The 20,591-nt window shown below is 47.1% G+C and overlaps 1 protein-coding gene across 2 annotated transcripts; it reads right to left on the reverse strand.

Annotated features, from left to right (window-relative positions):
• Nucleotides 1-8,114: 8,114 nt before the first annotated feature.
• golga7ba (golgin A7 family, member Ba) lies at nt 8,115-17,880 on the reverse strand. Of its 2 annotated transcripts, none has more exons than XM_052528072.1 (5): nt 17,776-17,880; nt 16,044-16,169; nt 14,872-15,024; nt 11,500-11,601; nt 8,115-9,581 (listed from the first exon to the last, which is right to left on the reverse strand). In XM_052528072.1, the coding sequence occupies exons 1-5, from the start codon at nt 17,785-17,787 to the stop codon at nt 9,402-9,404; spliced, it is 573 nt and encodes a 190-aa protein (XP_052384032.1). In that variant the 5' UTR covers nt 17,788-17,880; the 3' UTR covers nt 8,115-9,401. The 2 variants fall into 2 exon arrangements, with proteins under 2 accessions (XP_052384032.1, XP_052384033.1); XM_052528073.1 differs by having other exon boundaries at nt 8,115-9,585.
• Nucleotides 17,881-20,591: the final 2,711 nt, after the last annotated feature.

The following is a 20,591-nucleotide window of genomic DNA, read 5'->3' on the forward strand; positions in this document are numbered from 1 at the left end:
GCCTCACTACCCCCTCCCTTCTCCTCACACTGCCCCCCAACCCCTCTATTCATCCTCCCCTTGTCTCACTACCTCATGCCTCACTACCCCCCCCTCCCTTCTCCCTCACACTGCCCCCCAACCCCTCTATTCACCCTCCCCTTGTCTCACTACCTCATGCCTCACTACCCCCTCCCTTCTCCCTCACACTGCCCCCAACCCCTCTATTCACCCTCCCCTTGTCTCACTACCTCATGCCTCACTACCCCCTCCCTTCTCCCTCACCAACCACCCTGGCCCTCCCCTGCCCCGTGCCAGGCAACAACTAGTGAATCAGACTCTCTTTCAAGAAAATATTTAGTTGATGAAAATATTTTATCAACCAAATGTTTGTTGGGGATGAAATCCTTAACACCCCCTCCTTAACCCTCCCCAGACAACAACGAGTGTAAGCAACAGAGTGGGCCCCCAGTGTGCCCTAAGAGCCGTCCAGTCTGCATCAACACCTACGGCCACTATAACTGTGGCCCCAGGAAGACATGTTCCAGGGGCCACAAGCCTCAAGGACGGGAGGGCATGTGTGGGTGAGTAGAGAGGGATGGTGGGGACTGATGATATGCCTGGTACTCTCCCCTCGTTACCTCTCCTTTTACCTACCAACAGTACCTACTCGTTACTACCCTCAGACTAACCCTAGATGTACCCACTCGTTACTACCCTCAGACTAACCCTAGACGGTACCCACTCGTTATTACCCTCAGACTAACCCTAGACGGTACCCACTCGTTACTACCCTCAGACTAACCCTAGACGGTACCCACTCGTTATTACCCTCAGACTAACCCTAGACGGTACCCACTCGTTATTACCCTCAGACTAACCCTAGACGGTACCCACTCGTTACTACCCTCAGACTAACCCTAGACGGTACCCACTCGTTATTACCCTCAGACTAACCCTAGACGGTACCCACTCGTCACTACCCTCAGACTAACCCTAGACGGTACCCACTCGTTACTACCCTCAGACTAACCCTAGACGGTACCCACTGTTATTACCCTCAGACTAACCCTAGACGGTACCCACTCGTTACTAACCCTAGACGGTACCCACCCTACCCTCTAGACGGTACCCACTCGTTACTACCCTCAGACTAACCCTAGACGGTACCCACTCGTTACTACCCTCAGACTAACCCTAGACGGTACCCACTCGTTACTACCCTCAGACTAACCCTAGACGGTACCCACTCGTTACTACCCTCAGACTAACCCTAGACGGTACCCACTCGTCACTACCCTCAGACTAACCCTAGACGGTACCCACTCGTTACTACCCTCAGACTAACCCTAGACGGTACCCACTCGTTACTACCCTCAGACTAACCCTAGACGGTACCCACTCGGTACTACCCTCAGACTAACCCTAGACGGTACCCACTGTTACTACCCTCAGACTAACCCTAGACGGTACCCACTCGTTACCCTCAGACTAACCCTAGACGGTACCCACTCGTTACTACCCTCAGACTAACCCTAGACGGTACCCACTCGTTATTACCCTCAGACTAACCCTAGACGGTACCCACTCGTTACTACCCTCAGACTAACCCTAGACGGTACCCACTCGTTACTACCCTCAGACTAACCCTAGACGGTACCCACTGTTACTACCCTCAGACTAACCCTAGACGGTACCCACTCGTTATTACCCTCAGACTAACCTAGACGGTACCCACTCGTTACTACCCTCAGACTAACCCTAGACGGTACCCACTCGTTATTACCCTCAGACTAACCTAGACGGTACCCACTCGTCACTACCCTCAGACTAACCCTAGACGGTACCCACTCGTTACTACCCTCAGACTAACCCTAGACGGTACCCACTCGTTATTACCCTCAGACTAACCCTAGACGGTACCCACTCGTTACTACCCTCAGACTAACCCTAGACGGTACCCACTCGTTACTACCCTCAGACGGTACCCACTCGTTACTACCTTCAGACTAACCCTAGACGGTACCCACTCGTTACTACCCTCAGACTAACCCTAGACGGTACCCACTCGTTACTACCCTCAGACTAACCCTAGACGGTACCCACTCGTTACTACCCTCAGACTAACCCTAGACGGTACCCACTCGTTACTACCCTCAGACTAACCTAGACGGTACCCACCCACCCTCAGACTAAGACGGTACCCACTCGTTACTACCCTCAGACTAACCCTAGACGGTACCCACTCGTTACTACCCTCAGACTAACCCTAGACGGTACCCACTCGTTACTACCCTCAGACTAACCCTAGACGGTACCCACTCGTTACTACCCTCAGACTAACCCTAGACGGTACCCACTCGTTACTACCCTCAGACTAACCCTAGACGGTACCCACTCGTTACTACCCTCAGACTAACCCTAGACGGTACCCACTCGTTACTACCCTCAGACTAACCCTAGACGGTACCCACGTTACTACCCTCAGACTAACCCTAGACGGTACCCACTCGTTACTACCCTCAGACTAACCCTAGACGGTACCCACTCGTTACTACCCTCAGACTAACCCTAGACGGTACCCACTCGTCACTACCCTCAGACTAACCCTAGACGGTACCCACTCGTTACTACCCTCAGACTAACCCTAGACGGTACCCACTCGTTACTACCCTCAGACTAACCCTAGACGGTACCCACTCGTTACTACCCTCAGACTAACCCTAGACGGTACCCACTCGTTACTACCCTCAGACTAACCCTAGACGGTACCCACTCGTTACTACCCTCAGACTAACCCTAGACGGTACCCACTCGTTACTACCCTCAGACTAACCCTAGACGGTACCCACTCGTCACTACCCTCAGACTAACCCTAGACGGTACCCACTCGTTACTACCCTCAGACTAACCCTAGACGGGTTACTACCCTCAGACTAACCCTAGACGGTACCCACTGTTACTACCCTCAGACTAACCTAGACGGTACCCACTCGTTACTACCCTCAGACTAACCCTAGACGGTACCCACTCGTTACTACCCTCAGACTAACCCTAGACGGTACCCACTCGTACCCACTACCCTCAGACTAACCCTAGACGGTACCCACTCGTTACTACCCTCAGACTAACCCTAGACGGTACCCACTCGTCACTACCCTCAGACTAACCCTAGACGGTACCCACTCGTTACTACCCTCAGACTAACCCTAGACGGTACCCACTCGTTACTACCCTCAGACTAACCCTAGACGGTACCCACTCGTCACTACCCTCAGACTAACCCTAGACGGTACCCACTCGTTACTACCCTCAGACTAACCCTAGACGGTACCCACTCGTTACTACCCTCAGACTAACCCTAGACGGTACCCACTCGTTACTACCCTCAGACTAACCCTAGACGGTACCCACTCGTTACTACCCTCAGACTAACCCTAGACGGTACCCACTCGTTACTACCCTCAGACTAACCCTAGACGGTACCCACTGTTACTACCCTCTTTCTCCATCTCTGCAGCTGTACCCACCGTTCTTCCAGACTCTTCCTCACCCCGGCCGGGACCCGTCCTCTCTACTACCCTCAGACTGGCCCCTCCAGAATGGAGTACCCCTCAGTCACATGCCTCATGGGGACTGAAGTTCCTAGCCTGGTCAACCCATATCGTGCACAACTTTTGACCAAGCCCTATGGACTCCAATGATGCTCCAGTGTCAAGGTCCTACCGGATGAACTTTGACATGCATGATGCTAGAAGGAGTGACCCTTGACCCCTCAACTCTGGACAACTATACACTCCTTTTTTTGGGGGGTCAGCATGCTCAGTTGGACCAAATAATAAGGCCTTTGGCAATCATTATGTGTGACCGGAGCTCAGTAGGTGAATGGAACGTTTAGGCATGTTGTCTGTAACAGTTTGAAAACGGTGTGATACTGAATGTAATTTCGGAAACCCAGATTGAAAATCTCACATAATTGCATCAGATGCTTGATTAGGTTCTGGGGAGACGGTACCCACTGATACTTACCCTCAGACAATTCAACTATTCCACTGAAATAACATGGAATTCTAAACCACTGCCCACTACCCTAACATGGAATTCTAAACCAGTGTGTGCCCACCCACTGTTACTACCCTCAGAATAACATGGAATTCTAAACCAGTGTGTGCCCCCCAGAAATAACATGGAACCCTAAACGGTACCCACTGAAATAACATGGAATTCTAAACCAGTGTGTGCCCTCAGACTAACCTACCCACTGTTAAATAACTAATTCTAAACCAGTGTGTGCCCACTCCACTGAAATACCCCATGGAATTCTAAACCAGTGCCCACTCCACTGTACCCACTCCACTGAAATAACATCAGACTAAACCAGACGGTGCCCACTCCACTGAAATAACTATTCTAAACCAGACTGCCTAGACTCCACTGAAATAACCCTAAACCAGTGTGTGCCCACTACCCTAACATGGAATTCTAAACCAGTGTGTGCCAGTGTTACTACCCACTGAAATAACATGGAATCTAAACCAGTGTGTGCCCACTCCACTGAAATAACATGGAACTAAACCAGTGTGTACCCACTCGTTCCACTAAATCTTTCTCCATCTCTCTGCAGCTGAATTCTAAACCAGGGGTCCGCACTCACTGAAATAACATGGAATTCTAAACCAGTGTGGGCACTCCACTGAAATAACATATTTCACTGGCCCCTCCACTGAAATAACATGGAATTCTAAACCAGTGTGTGCCCACTCCACTGAAATAACATGGAATTCTAAACCAGTGTGTGCCCCTCCACTGAAATAACATGGAATTCTAAACCAGTGTGTGCCCCTCCACTGGGAATAAACTGACTCCACTTCATGGAATTCTAAACCAGTGTGTGCCCACTCCACTGAAATAACATGGAATTCTAAACCAGTGTGTGCCCACTCCACTGAAATAACATGGAACTTTGAAACCAGCCCTCCATGAAATCCAATGATGCTCCAGGAGTGTGTCCCACTCCGGATGAAATGACATGCATGATGCTAAACCAGTGTGTGCCCCCTCAACACTGAAATAACATGGACTCCTTTTTTAAACCAGTGTGTGCAGCATGCTCAGTTGAAATAACATGGCCTTTGGCAAACCAGTGTGATGTCCGGAGCTCACTGAAATAAATGGAACGTTAAACCAGTGTGTGTCTGAAATAACAGTTTGAAAACCAGTGTGATACTGAATCCACTGAAATAACATGGAATTCTAAACCAGTTGAAAATCTCCACTGAAATAACATCAGATTCTAAACCAGGTTCTGCCCTCTCCACTGAAAGATACTTAAACAGATACTTACCAGACTAGAAATAAATTCTAAAACGTCTATTCCACTGAAATAACATGGAATTCTAAACCAGTGTGTGCCCACTCCACTGAAATAACATGGAATTCTAAACCAGTGTGTGCCCACCCACTGAAATAACATGGAATTCTAAACCAGTGTGTGCCCACTCCACTGAAATAACATGGAATTCTAAACCAGTGTGTGCCCACTCCACTGAAATAACATGGAATTCTAAACCAGTGTGTGCCCACTCCACTGAAATAACATGGAATTCTAAACCAGTGTGTGCCCACTCCACTGAAATAACATGGAATTCTAAACCAGTGTGTGCCCACTCCACTGAAATAACATGGAATTCTAAACCAGTGTGTGCCCACTCCACTGAAATAACATGGAATTCTAAACCAGTGTGTGCCCACTCCACTGAAATAACATGGAATTCTAAACCAGTGTGTGCCCACTCCACTGAAATAACATGGAATTCTAAACCAGTGTGTGCCCACTCCACTGAAATAACATGGAATTCTAAACCAGTGTGTGCCCACTCCACTGAAATAACATGGAATTCTAAACCAGTGTGTGCCCACTCCACTGAAATAACATGGAATTCTAAACCAGTGTGTGCCCACTCCACTGAAATAACATGGAATTCTAAACCAGTGTGTGCCCACTCCACTGAAATAACATGGAATTCTAAACCAGTGTGTGCCCACTCCACTGAAATAACATGGAATTCTAAACCAGTGTGTGCCCACTCCACTGAAATAACATGGAATTCTAAACCAGTGTGTGCCCACTCCACTGAAATAACATGGAATTCTAAACCAGTGTGTGCCCACTCCACTGAAATAACATGGAATTCTAAACCAGTGTGTGCCCACTCCACTGAAATAACATGGAATTCTAAACCAGTGTGTTCCTCCACTGAAATAACATGGAATTCTAAACCAGTGTGTGCCCACTCCACTGAAATAACATGGAATTCTAAACCAGTGTGTGCCCACTCCACTGAAATAACATGGAATTCTAAACCAGTGTGTGCCCACTCCACTGAAATAACATGGAATTCTAAACCAGTGTGTGCCCACTCCACTGAAATAACATGGAATTCTAAACCAGTGTGTGCCCACTCCACTGAAATAACATGGAATTCTAAACCAGTGTGTGCCCACTCCACTGAAATAACATGGAATTCTAAACCAGTGTGTGCCCACTCCACTGAAATAACATGGAATTCTAAACCAGTGTGTGCCCACTCCACTGAAATAACATGGAATTCTAAACCAGTGTGTGCCCACTCCACTGAAATAACATGGAATTCTAAACCAGTGTGTGCCCACTCCACTGAAATAACATGGAATTCTAAACCAGTGTGTGCCCACTCCACTGAAATAACATGGAATTCTAAACCAGTGTGTGCCCACTCCACTGAAATAACATGGAATTCTAAACCAGTGTGTGCCCACTCCACTGAAATAACATGGAATTCTAAACCAGTGTGTGCCCACTCCACTGAAATAACATGGAATTCTAAACCAGTGTGTGCCCACTCCACTGAAATAACATGGAATTCTAAACCAGTGTGTGCCCACTCCACTGAAATAACATGGAATTCTAAACCAGTGTGTGCCCACTCCACTGAAATAACATGGAATTCTAAACCAGTGTGTGCCCACTCCACTGAAATAACATGGAATTCTAAACCAGTGTGTGCCCACTCCACTGAAATAACATGGAATTCTAAACCAGTGTGTGCCCACTCCACTGAAATAACATGGAATTCTAAACCAGTGTGTGCCCACTCCACTGAAATAACATGGAATTCTAAACCAGTGTGTGCCCACTCCACTGAAATAACATGGAATTCTAAACCAGTGTGTGCCCACTCCACTGAAATAACATGGAATTCTAAACCAGTGTGTGCCCACTCCACTGAAATAACATGGAATTCTAAACCAGTGTGTGCCCACTCCACTGAAATAACATGGAATTCTAAACCAGTGTGTGCCCAGTGTGTGCCCACTCCACTGAAATAACATGGAATTCTAAACCAGTGTGTGCCCACTCCACTGAAATAACATGGAATTCTAAACCAGTGTGTGCCCACTCCACTGAAATAACATGGAATTCTAAACCAGTGTGTGCCCACTCCACTGAAATAACAAATAACCATGCCCACTCCACTGACATGGAATTCTAAACCAGTGTGTGCCCACTCCACTGAAATAACATGGAATTCTAAACCAGTGTGTCCACTGAAATGGGTATTTAAACCAGTGTGTGCCCACTCCACTGAAATAACATGACATATTAAAATGTGTGATGGAAGAGCAGTGGTTAATTATTAAAGTTCCAGTTATTTCCTTTACAGTGAAAATAATGACATATTAAAATGCATGATGAAGGTTCCAGTGGTCTATTTATTAAAGGTTCCAGTTCAAACACCAACAACAAGCTTTAATGAAGGTTCCAGTTCTCTACTTTAATGAAGGTTCCAGTTCTCTACTTTAATGAAGGTTCCAGTTCTCTACTTTAATGAAGGTTCCAGTTCTCTACTTTAATGAAGGTTCCAGTTCTCTTTAATGAAGGTTACTTTAATGAAGGTTCCAGTTCTCTACTTTAATGAAGGTTCCAGTTCTCTACTTTAATGAAGGTTCCAGTTCTCTACTTTAATGAAGGTTCCAGTTCTCTACTTTAATGAAGGTTCCAGTTCTCTACTTTAATGAAGGTTCCAGTTCTCTACTTTAATGAAGGTTCCAGTTCTCTACTTTAATGAAGGTTCCAGTTCTCTACTTTTATGAAGGTTCCAGTTCTCTACTTTTGCCTAAACATGTCCCAGATGAAAATAAAAAGGCAGACGCTTCACATCAATAAATAATGACATTTTGGCAGTTTATGGTTCTTTGGAGGAGGGTTTGTGTAGCAAAAAAGGAAGGAGTGTTTGTGCGCGTGCAGGAAGAATTGTTCGTGACTTTATTACAGGGTCCTGGTGCAGGCTTTTGTTCCAGACCAGCACTAAAACACCAGGACTGAAGAACACTATGTTAAAGGATGCTACATAGTCTATACAGGTAGCTGTGTATTTGCATAATCATGATCTAGGAGAGCTGGTGGTTCAGCTCTGAAGACGAGAGGTTAGCTGGGTTGTGGAGTGTTTGATACCAAGCTGCATCATGACACTGACCAGTTGATGGTACCTGAGCCATTTATACAGGCTAATATATATGTCTCTGGATGGAACGAGCTGCATTCATCTGTTTGCTACTATCAGCCCATCCATGTGGTTTACATCTCCGCCGAGCTGTGTAGTGCCACATCCCAAATGGCTCCCTACTCCCTATATAGTGCACTACTAGGGCCCAGGTCAGAATTAGAGCACTATATAGGGAATAGGGTGCCATTTGGGAAGTACCCTAGATCTCCTACAGTACGTGTCTGGGTCGTGGGCCTATTCACAAGACACCAAACGGCAGAAAACCAACTGAAACAGTAGAGGGACTACCTGAAACGTGTCCAATAAGAACTGTTTTCCCTGCTTCAAATGTTTCACTACGATGTGCACTAATGAATACAGGTAGGTAGGTGTGTACTAGTCCATCATCGTTCCATATCAAATTACACCCTAGTCCCTATCTTGAACACTATCTTCAAACACAGTGCACTACTTTTAACCAGAGCCCCAAACTAGTGCACTACTTTTAACCAGAGCCCCAAACTAGTGCACTACTTTTAACCAGAGCCCCAAGCTAGTGCACTACTTTTAACCAGAGCCCCAAACTAGTGCACTATAGGAGGACTCGTGTCCCAAATGGCTCCCTATATAGTGTCTTTTTTTACCAGGGCCTGAAAAAGCTGCCATTTGGGACGTAACCAAAATGCAATTTTAAATCGTCAGTATTCCCAACGTTGATAGATTCAGCTTGATCTGCTTCGGTCCATGTGGTTCAGTTGCGATCGAATGTTCGATCGGTTAGCTCAAGTTTGTTACGGTCAGGGCCATTGTGGTTGCGGTAGGTGAGGCATACCCAGCCCACCAAGCACTGCTGTCGGGGTGGTTCTCTAAGGGACCAGGGTTGTAGAGCTCCAGGGATCAGGGGGGTAGAGGTGCCGTGGACCCAGTCACCGAACACTGTGGATGGGTGTAGCGTTCCAGGGACCGGGGAGGTGGCGAGGAGGTGACATGTACCCGGTCACCGAGCACTGCTGCCGGACGTAGAGCTGGAGCCTGAGCAGGAGCCGCTGGAGCCTCGGTCCTCATAGATAGAGATCTCTATCTGGACAGGATGGGGTTAAAGGAAGGAACACACTCCGATAGGGAGGGTCTACAGGGAGGGTCTGGGTCTATAAGGAGGGTCTGGGTCTATAAGGAGGGTCTGGGTCTATAAGGAGGGTCTGGGTCTATAAGGATGGTCTGGGTCTATAAGGAGGGTCTGGGTCTATAAGGAGGGTCTGGGTCTATATGGAGGGTCTGGGTCTATAAGGAGGGTCTAGGTCTATAAGGAGGGTCTAGGTCTATAAGGAGGGTCTGGGTCTATAGGGAGGGTCTGGGTCTATAAGGAGGGTCTGGGTCTATAAGGAGGGTCTGGGTCTATATGGAGGGTCTATAAGGAGGGTCTGGGTCTATAAGGAGGGTCTAGGTCTATAAGGAGGGTCTGGGTCTATAAGGAGGGTCTGGGTCTATAGGGAGGGTCTGGGTCTATAAGGAGGGTCTGGGTCTATAGGGAGGGTCTGGGTCTATAGGGAGGGTCTGGGTCTATAAGGAGGGTCTGGGTCTATAAGGAGGGTCTGGTTCTATAGGAGGGTCTGGGTCTATAGGGAGGGTCTGGGTCTATAGGGAGGGTCTGGGTCTATAAGGAGGGTCTGGGTCTATAGGGAGGGTCTGGATCTATAAGGAGGGTCTGGGTCTATAAGGAGGGTCTGGGTCAATCTGGGTCAATAGGGAGGGTCTGGGTCAATAGGGGTATCTGGGTCTGGGTCTAAAGGAGGGAGGGTCTGGGTCTATAGGGAGGGTCTGGGTCTAAAGGGTGGGTCTGGGTCTGGGTCTCTATAAGGAGGGTCTGGGTCTAGGTCTATAAGGAGGGTCTGGGTCTATAGGGAGGGTCTGGAGGGTCTCTATAAGGAGGGTCTGGGTCTATAAGGAGGGTCTGGGTCTGGGTCAATAAGGAGGGTCCGGGTCAATAGTCTATAAGGGAGGGTCTGGGTCTATAGGGAGGGTCTGGGTCTATAAGGAGGGGGTCTGGGTCTATAAGGAGGGTCTGGGTCTATAGGGAGGGTCTGGGTCTAAAAGGAGGGTCTGGGTCTATCTGGGTCTACAAGGAGGGTCTGGGTCTATAAGGAGGGTCTGGGAGGGAGAGTCTGGGTCTATAAGGAGGGTCTGGTTCAATAGGTAGGGTCTGGGTCTATAGGGAGGGTCTGGGTCTATAGGGAGGGTCTGGGTCTATAGGGAGGGTCTGGGTCTATAAGGAGGGTCTGGGTCTATAGGGAGGGTCTGGATCTATAAGGAGGGTCTGGGTCTATAAGGAGGGTCTGGGTCAATAGGGAGGGTCCGGGTCAATAGGGAGGGTCTGGGTCAATAGGGAGTATCTGGGTCTAAAAGGAGGGTCTGGGTCTATAAGGAGGGTCTGGGTCTATAGGGAGGGTCTGGGTCTATAGGGAGGGTCTGGGTCTATAGGGAGGGTCTGGGTCTATAACGAGGGTCTGGGTCTATAAGGAGGGTATGGGTCTATAAGGATGGTCTGGGTCTATAAGGATGGTCTGGGTCTATAGGGAGGGTCTGGGTCTATAAGGAGGGTCTGGGTCTATATGGAGGGTCTGGGTCTATATGGAGGGTCTGGGTCTATAAGGATGGTCTGGGTCTATAAGGATGGTCTGGGTCTATAAGGAGGGTCGGGGTCTATGGAGGGTCTGGGTCTATATGGAGGGTCTGGGTCTATCCAATACACACACACTGTACAAGATCCTTATTCTTGGGAGCCCATGTGTACTGTTGACTCGTCATCTCTCTCGCTCCATCTCTTTCTCCCTCTTTAAATCTCATACATGTGTACTGTTCACCCTCTCTCTGTCTATATTGTTTTCTTCATCTCTCTGTCTATATTGTTTTCTTCATCTCTGTCTTTGTTTTTCTTTGTCTGTCTCTCTCTCTCACACACACACACACAGAGCAGCAGTAGTAGCTGTAAGGATACGACCCTCATGCCCCTCTCAATGGGGTCAGTGATGAGTAGACCTCGCGGGGCGTAGATCTTCTCATTCTGCTCCTGGATGTACCTGCCTATCTTCTTCAACACCTGGGGGAGATTGAGAAAGAGGGGGATGAAAGGGTTAGAGAGAGAGGGGGAGAGGGAACAGTGAGAGAAAGAAATAACAAAAGAGGGAGACAGTATGACAAAGTAAGGAACATACACTATCGTTCAAAAGTTTGGGGTCTCTTAGAAATGTCCTTGTTTTTGAAAGAAAAGCTATTATTTTTTGTCCATTAAAATAACATCAAATTGATCAGAAATACAGTGTAGACATTGTTAATGTTGTAAATGACTATTGTAGCTGGAAACGGCAGATTTTTAATGGAATATCTACAGAGGCCCATTATCAGCAACCATCACTCCTGTGTTCCAATGGCACGTTGTGTTAGCTAATCCAAGTTTATCATTTTAAAAGGCTAACTGATCATTAGAAAACCCTTTTGCAATTATGTTAACACAGCTGAAAACGGTTCTGATTAAAGAAGCAATAAAACTGGCCTTCTTTAGACTAGTTGAGTATCTGCAGCATCAGCATTTGTGGGTTCAATTACAGGCTCAAAATGGGCAGAAACAAATAACTTTCTTCTGAAACTTGTCAGTCTATTCTTGTTCTGAGAAATGACGGTATTCCATGCAAGAAATTGCCAAGAAACTGAAGATCTCGTACAGCTCTGCGTACTACTCCCTTCACAGAACAGTGCAAACTGTCTCTAACCAGAATAGAAAGAGGAGTGGGAGACCCCGGTGCACAACTGAGCAAGAGGACAGTCCAGTTGTGGCCAAATGTTTTGAGAATGGCACAAATATTAATTTTCACAAAGTCTGCTGCCTCAGTTTGTATGATGGTAATTTGCATATACTCCAGAATGTTAGAAGAAGAGTGATCAAATGAATTGCAATTAATTGCAAAGTCCCTCTTTTCCATGCAAATGAACTGAATCGCCAAAAAACATTTCCACTGCATTTCAGCCCTGCCACAAAAGGACCAGCTGACATCATGTCACAGGTGTGAGTGTTGACGAGGACAAGGCTGGAGATCAATCTGTCATGCTGATTGAGTTTGAATAACAGACTGTAAGCTTCAAAAGGAAGGTGGTTCTTGGAGTCATTGTTTTACCTCTGTCAACCATGGTTACCTGCAAGGAAACACGTGCCGTCATCATTGCTTTGCACAAAAAGGGCTTCACAGGCAAGGATATTGCTGCCAGTAAGATTGCACCTAAATCAACCATTTATCGGATCATCAAGAGCTTCAAGGAGAGCGGTTCAATTGTTGTGAAGAAGGCTTCAGGGCGCCCAAGAAAGTCCAGCAAGTGCCAGGACCGTCTCCTAAAGTTGATTCAGCTGCGGGATCTGGGCACTACCAGTACAGAGCTTGCTCAGGAATGGCAGCAGGCAGGTGTGAGTGCATCTGCACGCACAGTGAGGCAAAGACTTTTGGAGGATGGCCTGGTGTCAAGAAGGGCAGCAAAGAGGCAACTTCTCTCCAGCAAAAACACCAGGGACAGACTGATATTCCTCAAAAGGTACAGGTATTGGACTGCTGAGGACTGGGGTAAAGTCATTTTCTCTGATGAATTCCCTATCCGATTGTTTGGGGCATCCTGAAAAAAGCTTGTCCGGAGAAGACAAGGTGAGCGCTACCATCAGTCCTGTGTCATGCCAACAGTAAAGCATCCTGAGACCAGTCATGTGTGGGGTTGCTTCTCAGCCAAGGAAGTGGGCTCACTCACAATTTTGCCTCACAACACAACTTCTCCCAACTATCCAGGAACAGTTTGGTGACGAACAATGCCTTTTCCAGCATGATGGAGCACCTTGCCATAAGGAAAAGTGATAACTAAGTGGCTTGGGGAACAAAACATCGATATTTTGGGTCCATGGCCAGGAAACTCCCCAGACCTTAATCCCATTGAGAACAATCCTCAAGAGGCGGGTGGACACACAAAAAACCACAAATTCTGACAAACTCCAAGCATTGATTATGCAACAATGGGCTGCCAACAGTCAGGATGTGGCCCAGAAGTTAATTGACAGCATACCAGGGCGGATTGCAGAGGTCTTAAAAAAGAAGGGTCAACACTGCAAATATTGACTCTTTGCATCAACTTAATGTAATTGTCAATAAAAGCCTTTGACACGTATGAAATGCTTGTAATTATACTTCAGTATCCATAGTAACATCTGAAACAAATATCTAAAGACACTGAGGCAGCAAACTTTGTGAGAATTAATATTTGTGTCATTCTCAAAACTTTTGGCCACGACTATACATTAGAGTGTCTAGTTTGAGAAACAGACACCTTTACAAGTCCTCTACTGGCAGCTTCATTAAATAGTACCCGCAAAACACCAGTCTCAACATCAACAGTGAAGAGGCGACTCCGGGATGCTGGCCTTCTAGGTAGAGTTCCTCTGTCCAGTGTCTGTGTTCTGTCCAGTGTCTGTGTTCTGTCCAGTGTCTGTGTTCTGTCCAGTGTCTGTGTTCTGTCCAGTGTCTGTGTTCTTTTGCTCACCTTAATCTTTTATTTTTATCGGCCAATCTGAGTTGTGGCTTTTTCTTTGTAACTCTGCCTAGAAGGCCAGCATCCCGGAGTCGCCTCTTCACTGTTGACGTTGACACTGGTGTTTTGGGCCTCAGGTTCTACTATGTGGTTCTACTGTGGTCGTAATGTTTCTACTGTGTGGTTCTACTGTGGTCGTAATGTTTCTACTGTGTGGTTCTACTGTGGTCGTAATGTTTCTACTGTGTGGTACTGTGTGGTTCTACTGTGGTCGTAATGTTTCTACTGTGTGGTTCTACTGTGGTCGTAATGTTTCTACTGTGTGGTTCTACTGTGGTCGTAATGTTTCTACTGTGTGGTTCTACTGTGGTCGTAATGTTTCTACTGTGTGGTTCTACTGTGGTCGTAATGTTTCTACTGTGTGGTTCTACTGTGGTCGTAATGTTTCTACTGTGTGGTTCTACTGTGGTCGTAATGTGTTTATATTGTGTGGTTCTACTGTGATGTTCTATGTGGTTCTAGTGTGGTGGTTCTACTGTGTGGTTCTACTGTGGTCGTAATGTTTCTACTGTGTGGTTCTACTGTGGTCGTAATGTGTTTATATTGTGTGGTTCTACTGTGATGTTCTAGTGTGGTGGTTCTACTGTGTGGTTCTACTGTGGTCGTAATGTTTCTACTGTGTGGTTCTACTGTGGTGTTCTACTATGTGGTTCTAGTGTGGTGGTTCTACTGTGTGGTTCTACTGTGTTTATATTGTGGTCTTACTGAAGTTCTACTGTGGTTCTCTTGTGGTGGTTTAGCCCGGTCTCACCTTCTCATAGCGTGTCTCCATACAGAGGAAGATGAGGTAGGCTGTAGCGCAGGCCAGACATCCCTCCAGGTAGGACTGGCCTCCCATCTTCTCTGCCTCCGCATAGTAGATATTCAACCTCTTCACGGTGTCCTCAAACAACGGCCGCTCAATCTGACAGAGAGACGTCTTTTCAGCCATGTGTGTGTGTGTGTGGTGTGTGTGTGTGGTGTGTGGTGTGTGTGGTGTGGTGTGGTGTGGTGTGGTGTGGTGTGTGTGTGGTGTGTGGTGTGGGTCGTGTGTGGTGTGGGTGGTGTGGTGTGTGGTGTGGTGTGTGTGTGGTGTGTATGGTGTGGTGTGTGTGTGGTGTGTGTGGTGTGTGGTGTGTGGTGTGGTGTGTGTGTGGTGTGTGTGTGTGTGTGTGTGTGTGTGTGTGTGTGTGGTGTGTGTGTGTGTGGTGTGGTGTGTGTGTGTGTGTGTGGTGTGGTGTGTGTGTGTGTGGTGTGGGGTGTGTGTGGTGTGGTGTGGTGTGGTGTGGTGTGTGTGTGTGTGTGTGTGGTGTGGTGTGTGTGCGGTGTGGTGTGTGTGCGGTGTGGTGTGGTGTGTGTGCGGTGTGGTGTGTGTGGTGTGGTGTGGTGTGGTGTGTGTGGTGTGGTGTGTGTGTGTGTGTGTGTGTGTGTGTGTGTGTGTGGTGTGGTGTGTGTGGTGTGGTGTGTGTGTGTGCGTGGTGTGTGTGGTGTGTGTGGGTGTGGTGTGGTGTGTGTGTGGTGTGTGTGGTGTGGTGTGTGTGTGTGGTGTGGTGTGTGTGTGTGTGGTGTGGTGTGGTGTGTGTGCGGTGTGGTGTGTGTGCGGTGTGGTGTGGTGTGTGTGCGGTGTGGTGTGTGTGTGTGTGTGGTGTGGTGTGGTGTGGTGTGGTGTGTGTGTGTGTGTGGTGTGTGTGTGTGGTGTGTGTGTGTGTGTGTGTGTGTGTGTGGTGTGGTGTGTGTGGTGTGGTGTGTGGTGTGTGTGGTGTGGTGTGTGTGTGTGTGGTGTGGTGTGGTGTGGTGTGGTGTGTGTGGTGTGGTGTGGTGTGGTGTGTGTGGTGTGTGTGTGGTGTGTTGTGTGTGTGTGTGTGTGTGGTGTGGTGTGGTGTGGTGTGGTGTGGTGTGGTGTGGTGTGTGTGTGTGTGGTGTGGTGTGTGTTAGACTACCCACCCTGCTCTCCAGCTCAGAAGGGAACTTGGTCTGGAAGCGGCAGGTGGTCCCTTCACTGTAGTCTCTCTGCAGGAACACCTTGTTGGCCAGAGATGCACTGTGCCTCAACTCTTGGAGGTTATGGAACTATAGGACACAAACACACATAAGAGCGCGCACACACCCACACATTTTTGGGGAGAGAGAAAGGAGTGTGAGGAAGAGAGGGGGAGCGAGAGAGAGATTGTGGATAGAATTCTAATATGGATTAACTTTCTGGTTCTGAGGAAGCAGTGTGTATGACTCACCATGAGAATAAAACTAAACTGCTCATTCGCTCTCTCTCTCTCTCACACACACACATACTCTCTGTTCAAGAGGTAATGTATACAAACAGTGGCTGATGTAGTCTTTAGGGGTATACGATGATAGAGGAGAGGTGTTCAATCAAAGTCTGTCTGGCAGTCCGTTGGATCACGGCCCAGACAGACACAGACACACTCTCTCTCCTCTCTCTCTAACTGGTCTTCCTCTCCCTTCCCCCCTCTCCTTTTCCCTCTCTCTTCTCTCCCGTCCCCTCTCTCTTCTCTCTCTCTCCTTTCTTCTCTCCCCCTCCTCTCTCTGTAGCTCTTTGTCTACCTCTCTCTCTCTCTCTCCTCTGACCATGCACACTGCTACAGCAACCGGATCATGGAATTTAGCCAATAGAAGAAGGACCAACATCACAGAACAGCTCACAACAAATCAATCTCTGTAAGAGCAGGGTTAGAAGGCTCAATAGGCACCAAATGATCGTCGTCGTCCCCGTCCCCCCCCCATAAAGAAGCTTGATGTCCATAGTTGTGGACTTAGCCGTTTAGGCGTGGGGGGTGTATGTAGGCCAGTCTAGTTTCTTGCTTTGGGAAACTAGTTTAGGCTGTTATGGTTCGTCAAGCTTGTTTCCCCAATGTGTCGATGAATGAAAGGCAATAAAAAGGGCAGTTGGACCGAATAACGGTGTAAACGCGGAGGTTTTCTCTCCTTGACCTCAATGGGTTGCTGTCCACGGTGCTGATATCTCTTTAGTAGGTTTCAGCACTAGCACGGGCCAGCCTGCCTATACCGGATTAACGGCGGAACTCTAGAGACAAAAAAATAAGAGCTCTGCTTTCACCAAAACAGCTTAACGGCGCGAGGATTGCTTGTTTATCCCCGTTCTCAAGCACAAGTTGTAGCATAGGCTACACAGCCATGGAAATGCTGTTCGTGCTACAAAGATAATTCCTCTAACTAACCTCTATTCAGGCACGTAGCCTCCCGACGCCTTTAATATGGCAATATAATGATATAGGGATTATATGCTATTCACATGCCATGACGGTCAGGGTGACCGAATAAGTGTTAAAATGACAAGCCTTCCATTTCCAATCAAAACAGATGATTTATTTGCCAAAATGAACCTGCCTGCCTGACCCGTTTGAGCAAATGTTATATTCGAAATTAACTTTTTATACGTAAATAAACAACTGTTGTGTTGATTTCTATTGTTGCTGGATAACAGAGATTGAAATGATTGTATGCTACACAATCTTTTCTATCATAGGGCTAACCTTGCTGTTACTGACAAACGCCATTCAAACGGTTCAGAATATAGGTTACAACCGTCTCCACAAGGCTACCTGCTCACATGGAAGACAATACAACCATATGCCCATAGAGGTAAAGGGAAAGACATAGGCTGAAGAAGACGATAGATTAGTCTATTCATTCTCACCTCTGTCGCCATGTTTCCATCTGACGGCGTTAGGCTACTAGGACGAGTCCCGGAGCTCAAAGCGCTTTACTGGGACACGGGGACGGGTTGGAGGGAGAGACAGAGGGGGAGGAGAGGATGGGGTGGGGTGGGGTAGGGTGGGGCAGAGAGCGGCGGGGGTTGGGAGGACCTCACACGAGGGGGTAGGGCGCGGGGCGTGGTCTATATATCATTGCGTAGCACTAGTGTTCAGTCGTGGTCAACAGTTTTGAGAATGACACAAATATTAATTTCCACAAAGTTTGCTGCTTCAGTGTCTTTAGATATTTGTGTCAGATGTTACTATGGAATACTGAAGTATAATTACAAGCATTTCATAAGTCAACTGTTCTGCCTGTGATTATTATTATTTGACCATGCTGGTCATTTATGAACATTTGAACATCTTGGCCATGTTCTGAAAAATCTCCGTCACAGCCAGAAGAGGACTGGCCACCCCTCAGAGCCTGGTTCCTCTCTAGGTTTCTTCCTAGGTTTTGTCCTTTCTAGGGAGTTTTTCCTAGCCACCGTGCTTCTACACCTGCATTGCTTGCTGTTTGGGGTGTTAGGCTGGGTTTCTGTACAGCACTTTGAGATATCAGCTGATGTACGAAGGGCTATATAAATCAATTTGATTTGATAAGTGTCAAAGGCTTTTATTGACAATTACATGAAGTGGATGCAAAGAGTCAATATTTGCAGTGTTGACCCTTCTTTTTCAAGACCTCTGCAATCCGCCCTGGTATGCCGTCAATTAACTTCTGGGCCACATCCTGACTGATGGCAGCCCATTCTGGCATAATCAATGCTTGGAGTTTGTCAGAATTTGTGGGTTTTTGTTTGTCCATCCCGCCTCTTGAGGATTGACCACAAGTTCTCAATGGGATTAAGGTCTGGGGAGTTTCCTGGCCATGGAACCAAAATATTGATGTTTTGTTCCCCGAGCCACTTGGTTATCACTTTTGCCTTATGGCAAGGTGCTCCATCATGCTGGAAATGTTCCTGGATGGTTGGGTGAAGTTGCTCTCGGAGGATGTGTTGGTACCATTCTTTATTCATGGCTGTGTAGTTAGGCAAAATTGTGAGTGAGCCCACTCCCCTTGGCTGAGAAGCAACCCCACACATGAATGATCTCAGGATGCTTTACTGTTGGCATGACACAGTACTGAGCGCTCACCTTGTCTGCTCCGGACAAGCTTTTTCAGGATGCCCCAAACAATCGGAAAGGGGATTCATCAGAGAAAATGACCTTAACCCAGTCCTCAGCAGTCCAATCCCTGTACCTTTTGCAGAATATCAGTCTGTCCCTGGTGTCTTTGCTGAAGAGAAGTGGCTTCTTTGCTGCCCTTCTTGACACCAGGCCATCCTCCAAGTCTTTGCCTCACTGTGCGTGCAGATGCACTCTCACCTGCCTGCTACCATTCCTGAGCAAGCTCTGTACTGGTGGTGCCCCGATCCCGCAGCTGAATCAACTTTAAGAGACGGTCCTGGCACTTGCTGGACTTTCTTGGGCGCCCGGAAGCCGTCTTCACAACAATTGAACCACTCTCCTTGAAGCTCTTGATGATCCGATAAATGGTTGGTTTAGGTGTAATCTTACTGGCAGCAATATCCTTGACTTTGAAGCCCTTTTTGTGCAAAGCAATGATGACAGCACGTGTTTCCTTGCAGGCAACCATGGTTGACAGAGGAAGAACAATGATTCCAAGCACCGCCCTTCTTTTGAAGCTTCCAGTCTGTTATTCGAACTCAATCAGCATGACAGAGTGATCTCCAGCCTTGTCCTCGTCAACACTCACACCTGTGTTAACGAGAGACATGATGTCAGCTGGTCCTTTTGTGGCAGGGCTGAAATGCAGTAATTCTCAAAACTTTTGGCTACGACTATACATTCTTCTCCTTGTTTCCTTTCCTTCTGGTAATACAAACTGATTTGAGGAGATAGGAACGGTGGAAACAATATGGAGGAAGACAGGTTAAAGGAAGGAAGACAACAAAGTAAGGAAAGGAGACAAGGAAAGTAAGGAAGCTACTTCAGACTATTGAGATTCTCCCTGGGTTGTGAGGAGAGGATTGGAGAGGAGCCTGGAGCCTTCTGGCATGTGGTGGATTTGGGTTGAGTAGTGACCATAGAGATAGATAGATAGAGGACTCTAGTGCCCAAAGGCCTGTTTTAGCATGGGCAGCACCATTGAGGATGATTCAGAAGTAGTCATGACTGCAGGTGGCAGTAAATCACCAACCTTGGCTTTATAGCTGTTCAAACAACACAATGCAAGTGGCAGTGTGCACCCTTTCAGTTTGTTTACCAAGTCATAGAAGTAGTAGATGAGGAATGGACTACCTCAAAAAGGAGATGACCTCTATGGCTCTGCTTAGCTCTCACAGACGCCACAATGGGACAGATACAATGTTTACGGTAGTGAAACGCAAACAGATGCACCAAACCTGCAGGGCTCTTTTTACATTTTTTTATTTTTTTAAACAGAGCTCTCTACAACTAGGCTGAAAAAAAGGCAGGAAAAAATGCCATAAATTAATTTCAAACATTCAAAATCACAGTTTATTGAAGCAATGAAGAGTAAACAAACTCCTCCATTCTGTCAAGCTAATCAATCAAATGAATGAATTAATAAATTGGATAAATATAAACTTTCAGTGGATTGAATATTGGTGATCACAATGGTAAAAGTGTAACATGTACATTCTTATGTGTCAATCTAAAGCCTGTGCTGTGTTCAAGTACCCATACCAACATCCTGTATACTACATATACTATTAGTTCAATTTAGAATACT

Source organism: Oncorhynchus keta, chromosome 10 (genome assembly GCF_023373465.1).
Source record: "Oncorhynchus keta strain PuntledgeMale-10-30-2019 chromosome 10, Oket_V2, whole genome shotgun sequence".
In the NCBI taxonomy this organism is placed as follows: Eukaryota; Metazoa; Chordata; class Actinopteri; order Salmoniformes; family Salmonidae; genus Oncorhynchus; species Oncorhynchus keta.

Coding starts and splice junctions, on each gene's coding strand:
- golga7ba (XM_052528072.1), bottom strand. Junction 15,025..16,043: donor CTTCTGAGCTGGAGAGCAGG/GTGGGTAGTCTA, acceptor TCTCTCTGTCAG/ATTGAGCGGCCGTTGTTTGA. Junction 9,582..11,499: donor TTGAGAGGGGCATGAGGGTC/GTATCCTTACAG, acceptor CTGTCCAGATAG/AGATCTCTATCTATGAGGAC.